The sequence below is a fragment of the Pygocentrus nattereri genome, chromosome 1 (genome assembly GCF_015220715.1).
Source record: "Pygocentrus nattereri isolate fPygNat1 chromosome 1, fPygNat1.pri, whole genome shotgun sequence".
Classification (NCBI taxonomy): Eukaryota; Metazoa; Chordata; class Actinopteri; order Characiformes; family Serrasalmidae; genus Pygocentrus; species Pygocentrus nattereri.
The window spans coordinates 17,260,010-17,268,392 of NC_051211.1; the positions used below are offsets into that span (position 1 = coordinate 17,260,010).

General features: G+C 43.6%; 1 protein-coding gene across 3 annotated transcripts; it reads left to right on the forward strand.

The window, feature by feature from the left end:
• Positions 1 to 172: 172 nt before the first annotated feature.
• mief1 (mitochondrial elongation factor 1) lies at positions 173 to 8,353 on the forward strand. 3 transcript variants are annotated; one of them, XM_017720632.2, is made up of 7 exons: positions 173 to 268; positions 3,431 to 3,753; positions 4,998 to 5,181; positions 5,453 to 5,633; positions 5,890 to 5,925; positions 6,722 to 6,981; positions 7,141 to 8,353. In XM_017720632.2, the coding sequence occupies exons 3-7, from the start codon at positions 5,035 to 5,037 to the stop codon at positions 7,957 to 7,959; spliced, it is 1,443 nt and encodes a 480-aa protein (XP_017576121.1). In that variant the 5' UTR covers positions 173 to 268; positions 3,431 to 3,753; positions 4,998 to 5,034; the 3' UTR covers positions 7,960 to 8,353. The 3 variants fall into 3 exon arrangements, with proteins under 3 accessions (XP_017576121.1, XP_037393088.1, XP_017576122.1); XM_037537191.1 differs by having other exon boundaries at positions 5,034 to 5,181; XM_017720633.2 differs by lacking the exon at positions 5,890 to 5,925.
• The last annotated feature ends 30 nt before the right edge of the window (positions 8,354 to 8,383 follow it).

The window sequence follows — 8,383 nt, forward strand, 5'->3', positions numbered from 1 at the left end:
CTGTCACTCACACCCAGGGGCAATTCAGCATGTCCAACTGGCCTGACTGCATGTCTTTGGACCGCGGGAAACCCACACAGACACGGGGAGAACATGCGAACTCCACACCTACCTAGTGCCCTACGTAGGGCGTAGGGTGCTATCTGTATGCCCCCGGAAGTAAGTAAGTCTTTCCGTCAGGAAGGCGTTCCCGTTCCTGTGTGCTCAGTAACGACCCCGCGGCTGAAGCGGTGAAAGTCGCTGCTTTAAAAACACCGATTTATCAAACGTAAGTTTTCAGACAACATCATTTAAAACGTCTACATGTCCCACCTTTACAGCGTAGCTGCGGTTTGTTGTGTGCCCCGGTTTCTTTAAGTGTCGGAGGTCATTTGAACGCGCTGCTCTGTGTTAGCGGGTTAGCCGGTTAGCGGTCCGGGGCGAGGTGGAGCTGCAGGGTGACTGGCTTTACGTGGTAAAGGAGATGTTTTACCGTATAGATATTTAGTCGGAAAGCTGCGTTATGTAGGTTCGTTTGTGTAGTAAGTCCGGTTTGTGGAAGGTTTTTGCTTTGTGGAAAACCCAAAGCGCTTTAGCAAAACTGAGGGTGTTTCCACGAGTTTCTTCTCAGGAGAGGAGTCCAGGCCAGATTGATGAGCGGTCACCACAGTGGAAAAACGAGAAATGCCGTGCACGCATGGCGTTACTTTTCACCTAGCTTGACGTCTTTGCTGGAAAAAAAGACTGCTTGATGATTTGCGTATTGGCGCGAAATGCTGAGTCCATGTCAGAGTCCAGTCGACTCCAGAGTGTAGTGAAGGCAAGGCTGTGTAATTCCTCTCACGGTGCAGCGCTTAAAACAGCGTTAAATCAGTGGAATGGATCTTTGCGTTTAGGCACGTTTTACGCACGTTATCCTTGTGCATTGCATTTCACAGTTTTAGGTGCATTTCAGTGATGTAAATACATTTGAAGTACAAAAAAGAGGCTAAAGATCTAATCGATCCCCAGAGCCGACAGCACGTGACTGAGGTGTCCTTGAGCAAGACACCTAACCCCCAACTGCTCCCCAGGCGCTGCGGATTGGGCTGCCCACCTCTCCGGGCAAGTGTGCTCACTGCCCCCTAGTGTGTGTGTGCTCACTAGAGTGCATGTGGTGTTTCACTTCACGGATGGGTTAAATGCGGAGGTGAAATTTCCCTGTTGTGGGATTAATAAGGGTCTCTTAATAATAATAATAATAATAATCATCGTCATCATCAGATATAACATTTCAAGCAGCTGTCACTTGACTTAGCTGTCCATAAATCTCAAAGTGATGTGTTGCTAATGCCACTGCTGAGTAAGATCCTTAAAGGTTAACTGACCGGACCCAAAGGTTGCGTTGTCTGTAACACAAGCATAGCTGTTATATATGTGATGTTGATAAACAGTGGTGAATCTAAATTAATGTTGTTGTTGGTTTTTTTTTGGGGTACTATTTTGCATTCCCTGCATGTAAACCATGCTCTCTAAAGTGGCAATATATGCGTGTCTAGTACATTATAGGGCCCAAAGTATTTGGACTCACTCATAATTTGTGTGTGTGTGTGTATAAAGGTACTGTACACTTGTGTATATGTATAATTGTACTGTGCATGTATGTATAATAGGATGAACTTCATGCCAAGAAATATGGATTGTTTTTCAGATTCATTCATCACATGGCTCTGATATGTATGTGAATGGCAAAGAAGATCCATTCTAAGTGTAAATCCAACTTCATGTTGTTGGAGATTTTAATGTTTTCTATTTGGTACTTTTAGGGCTTGCCTGAATAATACTCGAGTCTTTGTCCAGTATGTAGATGTGTTTTCTTAGCTTTGTCTTGAGTTCTGAGTATTGAGAATGAGTATTCGAGTACTTTTTCCGAAACGTATAGTATTCAAAGACTGTAAAATGCTGTTAGATACGTTAGACACATTGCTTTGTATTGTGCTGCATTTGGTTAAACAGAGGTCATCTTAACACTGTTGTTTTCATTAAAGGGGTAATAACATCCACTCATTAATTTAAATCATGTTTAGTGCAAATATGCAATAAAAAGTATAAGAAAGATGTTTTTGAAAATCTCTGTAAACAAGACCTTTGGTAACCCAGTTACTTTGTTATGCAACCTTTGGATTTCTTAATCCGACTTAAACTTTAGGCGGTCTGCACCTTTGAAGGGCCCATATACTGTTCTTAAGACATGGGGTTATTAATACCAGTCCTGGCAACCCCATGCTGTGCACATTTTATTATGTTTTCACTACTCTATATACATGAGCCAGCTAATCAAGAACTTGTTAATTAGATGATGCATTGAATCAGGTAGATGAGACAGAGCACAAAAACATGCATGATGTGGGATCGCCTGGACTGGGAGTGTGAACCTCTGACTTAACACACTTGTAGCTTTTGCATATTTAAAATGAAAATTATTTTTTTACATGACCATTTTCTAACCTGTCTGTAACCCTTAGAAATCAGCAGGGGGTTTTGTTGCTATGCTTTCAAGATTGACTGCATGCAAAAGTTCTTAATGGCTAAATGGCTGCACAGTGTTGCACTGACTTGGGCGTTTTCATGCCTGAAATTCCAGACCAAAGCTTATGTTTTTGTTGCATTGTATACATTTGATCCAATTAGTTTTAGTGCAAGAGCGCTAACTTTGGATGATGCATCTATGTCCTGTCGCCATCACCTATGTTGGCTGTGTCTCCCTATACTTGTCATTGATTGGTTTATAGAGGAGCATATGTCTTCTTCTAATAGGTGATGGCTAATACCTTTTGGATGGCTTGTACATGCTGCCAATATTTCCTGTAATTGTTCTGAAGGTCCAAACCATCCAAGAAGTGTTTTCACACTGAAAACTAACCAAACCATTATTCAGTTTGATTCAGGCTGAGACCATCTGTTTTGGTCCTTTGGTTTGGACTGTGATCCAAGGCACCTTTCACACCTGCTATTTTGGGTTGGAACAAACGAGGCAGGTGTGAATGTAAATCAAGTCACTTAAAGCGGCTTGATGTGAAAAAGTGCTCCTTACTCAAGAAAATTTCAGAGTCAGAATTGTTCACAGTGGTGGTGATAGGAACCAGGAAGTTTCTCCTAAAACCTTTTTTAAGTGGAAGGTGGAAAGGTACATGCATGCATGGAGAATGGGCTGGGCTGGATTGATGTAGGCTGATAAGGCAGATATTTGTAAATCTGTTGGTTTTGAGATGTCACAAAATTTATATTCAAAATGGGCTATTTCTTTGCAAACCGGCTGTAGAATGGTTTTAGAACAGTTAGCAGTGCTATTAAAGAAGAAGTGAGTAATGCAGTTTGTTGTGATATGAACCCTTTAACTTCTCTCAACAACATTTATACTAAATTCACATGCTTCATGTTTCTGATCCGTACTGATTCATGAATCCTGTAGGTGTGTGAGTGAGACGCTCGTCTCTGCCCAGTGTGAGCTCTCCCTGATGGGCGGCTGGTCTCGCAGTGCCGTGCTGGAGCTGTACAGAGCGCTGCTCCGTGCAGGGCGCCAACTACAGTACACTGACCGCAACTACTATCAGCGTGCTGTGACCCAGGAGTTCAGACGCTGCCAGGCCCTCAGCGCTCCGGGAGAGAAGGAGGACGCCCTGAAGAGAGGCCAGTTCTTTCTCAGCAGTCGCTTGGGGGGGCTGGTGTAGCAGTGTGGAGAGGAACACAAAACCCAGCCAGCACCACTATACACCAGGGCCAAAACAGCAGAAGGTATGCTGGATTATGCTGTAAAGCTCTTGTCCATGAAGTGTGGTCATAAACAAAGTCTGCATCCTGAGGCAATATTGGGTGATATTTCTTCTCAAAAAGGTGTTTAAATAACTTCATACTATTATCATTTACACAAGTAAACAATGGACAGTTTCTTCAAAGAATCTAGGATTGTGGGGTTTACACACACACACATATATATATATATATATATATATATATATATATATATATATATATATATATATATATATATATATATATATATATGAACTCTGAAGATCTCTGAAAGTGCATAAGATCTCTGAAAGTGCCCTGTGGTATCTGGCATCAAGACATTATCTGTGGAGCCATCAGAGTTGTTGCAGCACATCCCGCCAGTGCTCGATTAGATTGATTCCTGGGGAATTTGAATGCCAACAAATTGGCATGGGGGGCAGTCGTTGGCTGGAGGTTAGGGAATTAGCCCTGTGACCGGAAGGTTGCTGGTTCGATCCCCTTGGCTGACAGTCCATGACTGAAGTGCCCTTGAGCAAGGCACCTAACCCCCAATTGCTCCCCTGGTGCTGTGGATAGGGCTGCCCACTGCTCTGGGCAAGTGTGCTCACTGCCCCCTAGTGTGTGTGTTCACTAGTGTGCATGTATGTGAGTGTTTCACTGCACGGATGGGTTAAATGCAGAGGTCTAATTTCACAGTGTGCAAACACAGTGACAAATGTTTGTTAATTCTATTCTATTCTTGAGCTCTGTATCATGTTCCTCAAACCATTCCCAAACAATGCAGTACGGCAGTGTGCATTACTCTGCTGAAAGAGGCCAATGCTATCTGGGAGTTTGCCTACTGTTTAATATATCTCAAACTTTGCCATTATTATGAGATACCATTATTTGCATAATCTGAGAGTGGTCAGAATGTTTTGACTTATCATGTAGGTTGGAATGCATTACAGAAACCCGTTGTTCAGTGTTGGGTTTGGTACATGACTACATTGGATCATTCTTCTTATTGAAAATATACCTGGCAAAGTATGTCTTTTGTTTATTGTGATCATGCCACAATATGAAAGCTCTCAGCGTCAGCCTGTACAGTGCAAAAAGTTTAACAGAGCAGAAGTTGATTTGAGTTGGTTTTTATTCAAAATGGTAAAAAGAATTAGTTTTGTTCATGTTAACTGAAATTTTGCATTGCAGTGTTTTAAAGTATTTGAGTTGAATAATTCTAGATAAATTGCTTTGTCCTGCAGGACAAGTTTTTTTTAACGCTTGCGGTGTGAATAAAGGATGGCTGGAGTAAACGGGGATCGGAAAGGGAAGAAAGACGACAATGGCATCGGCTCGGCCATCGATTTTGTGCTGTCCAACGCTAAGCTAGTGCTGGGGGTTGGAGGAGCAGCCATGCTGGGCATTGCCACACTAGCAGTTAAGAGAGTGAGTAACTGACATTAGCCTTGTTTCATCAACAGTGTTACTTGTTTATGTTTACTTTCTTTACTCTTGTTTAGAAGTAATTTTATGTAAAGTACTGTTAATTAATGTGCCTAATTTTAATTTATAATGGGCAAAATCTGCACTTTTGTCATTTATGGCTGTTAGGCTTTCTATTTACTAACAGGCTAAGAATTACTGTAACACGGATAAATAGTATGTCTCGTGTTTGAACTCCTCTCATGTGGTTTCCATTTTTTATCATTTCTCTCAGATGTACGATCGAGCCCTCAGTGCTCCCTCCAGCCCCACTAAAGCCACACAGTCGGGTAAGAGGAGCTGGGAGGAGCCAAGCTGGCTAGGATCGTCGCCACGGACACTAAACCGCGACATGAAACAGAATGTCAGCCGCTCTCTCCAAACGCTCCCCACCTCTTCCAACTCGTTTAAGCCAGGTAACTACTCTGCCTACACGGTGATGTAGTTGGAGCTGCTGTTTAAGTGTGAGGATAATACTATGAAACAGAGCTATTTGATTAGTGAACTAACTTGAGATCTGATTTAAGGTGGATCCATTGCTAAATTAGTGAGAATAGATTCTCCTTCTAGCATCTTTCTTGATGTGTATGAAATGGTTTGGTCACTGTTTTGTGGCAGGGTTTGAGTAAAGTGTTGCAGATTCTTCTAATGTATGTCTATATTTACTGCTAGGTTTGAGCACAAAGGAATGGCTGTTCTACATTTACAGTGGGTATTTAAACCCATATGTTGTTTGGTTTATAGTATAGCACTCTGTAGCTGTATTAGTGAATAAAAGTTTGTGTTTTTATGCATTGTGATAGTCATTTTGTGAGTTTTGTCTGTATTTGGAGAGTTAAACTGACTTCCCCGATTTTGCCCTCTTTGTGTAGTTTTTATGTTTGTACATAATACTACATTTCATCTTTCTAATTTTTGTGGGGCAGTCATGGGCTGGAGGTTAGTGAACCAGCCTCATGACCGGAAGGTCGCCGGTTTGATCCCCAGAGCCGACAGCACATGAATGAGGTGTCCTTGAGCAAGACACCTAACCCCCAACTGCTCCACGGGTGCTACAGTTTGGGCTGCCCACCAGGGTTCTCACTACCCCCTAGTATGTGTGTGCTCACTAGAGTGTATGTGGTGTTTCATTTCACGGATGGGTTAAATGCAGAGGTGAAATTTCCCCGTTGTGGGACTAATAAAGGTCACTTAATCTTAATGTACTGTAGTTATGCTGCATATAGTTTTAGCAAGTTATACCATGAATACATGTTTTTTCTTCTGTGCTTAAGAGTAGGTTCTGCACAATTTTGCTGGTTTCTAGAGCTCTAAAATGCTTGATTCTGCCTATTGATACCTTGCTTATGAGATAAATTAGGCATGTTAAATAAGAGAAAGCACGGATTACAGGTTTGGAATGAGAACCACTGGGATAGAAATTCTCTGGCTTTTTAAACCTGTGCTGCAGGCCTTATATTTCAAGCACAGTCCATGTTTTATGCTGTGTGTATTGTATCCTCAGATTATCTGCGGCGGGCTGTGGGTCGTGAAGGCAGCACCAGTAAAGCTGACCTACAGAGGGCGCGGTTGCGCCTGTCATTGCAGGAGCACCTCTGGGCTTTTTTCCATGAACGTGTGGCCATTCCTGCTGAGGAGCAGGCAATGGCCAAACGGGCCGCCCTGGACATTTGTGCTGAGCTCCGTGTCTTCCTCCATGCCAAGCTTCCTGACATGCCCCTCCGGGAGATGTACCTCAGCGGCAGCCTGTATGATGACCTACAGGTGAGGAAAGCAGAAGACAAACTTTTAGTTGTTGTTATTATTATTATTATTATTATTGTTGTTGTTGTGTTGTTATTGTTGTTATTATAATTATCATCATCAACATCATGGCTGTAATCTGTGTTAACATGTATAATGGGCCACTTGTTCTTTTTGTAGGTGGTAACAGCAGATCACGCTCAGCTCATGGTTCCCATGATCCTAGAAAAGAACCTGTGGTCATCCATCCCTGGCGAAGACACCATCATGAATATTCCTGGTTTCTGGCTCGTCCGTCGAGAAAACCTGGAGTACTTCCCCCGGGGCAGCAGCTACTGGGATCGTTGCATGGTGGGTGGGTACCTTTCCCCCAAAAGTGTTCTGGAGGTTTTTGAGAAACTTGTTGCTGGTTCCATTAATTGGCCAGCGATTGGTAGCGTTCTGGATTACATCATTCGACCCGTGGTTCCCTCAGAAACGTTAACACTGGAGGTGCAATATGAGACAGAACGGCGGTTGTATGTGGACTTCCTTCCGTTGCTCGTCATGGAGGACGGTGTTTCGTTGATTGCCAAACCACACCGGCTGGCTGCCGAGCGGCATGAAAACCTGTGGCGGCAGAGTTTCCGTGTGGCAGAAACAGCAAAGCTTCGCGCTCTTGATCAGGAGGATGGTGGGTGTCGCTCTGCATGTCTGAAAGTCGCTAAAGCCGTTTGTAAGCTAAATCCGGCACTAACACGGCTGAACGCCAGTCAACTCACCAACACAATCCTCCTCCTCAGTGAGCGAGAGGGTGACTGGACTCAGGAAGCACTAGCGGACCGTTTTACACAGCTGCTGCGTACACTAGTGGGACACCTAGAGGCTGGAATGCTACCCTCTGCCCTCAACCAAAAAGTGAACCTGTTCTGTGAGCTAACCCCACATGAAATAGATGAACTCGGATACACGCTCTACTGTGCGCTTTCAGACCCGGAAAGCTTGCTGAGGACTGTATAACATGCACCCACACGTTACTTTAGCCCCTCTCTGCTAAAGTAAGATGCTGCTTGCCTCATCAGTGTTGAACAGCTTTGCACATTCATTGTATCTTGTTTTTCTATATAAACATGGCTGTTCATAAACCAGAGAAAAAAAGACCAGAGGTGTCCAGTTCTGACTTTGGAAGGCCAGTATTTAGCACATTTTGGTGATTGCCCTCTTCAAATATGTGTTTAGGCTCAGACCTATCTGCTTAGTTAAATCATATATGGAGAAGCAGGGAAATCAGCAAGCTGTGCCAGAAATGGAGCCGGACTCCCCTGCCATAAACCCTTACCTTGTCCGTGGTAGCATGTCTGTCAGGTCTGCTTAAAGGAATTGTTTGGGGAATCACCCCCCCCCCCCCCCCCCCCGCCCCCAACACACACACACACACACACAC

What these genes read in the sequence shown, in the direction of transcription:
- mief1 (XM_017720632.2), top strand. Translation starts at nt 5,035, where the DNA reads ATGGCTGGAGTAAACGGGGATCGGAAAGGGAAGAAAGACGACAATGGC. An exon ending in TTCCAACTCGTTTAAGCCAG is followed by an intron (nt 5,634 to 5,889) that starts GTAACTACTCTG and finishes ATTTACTGCTAG; the next exon opens with GTTTGAGCACAAAGGAATGG. An exon ending in GCCTGTATGATGACCTACAG is followed by an intron (nt 6,982 to 7,140) that starts GTGAGGAAAGCA and finishes TTCTTTTTGTAG; the next exon opens with GTGGTAACAGCAGATCACGC.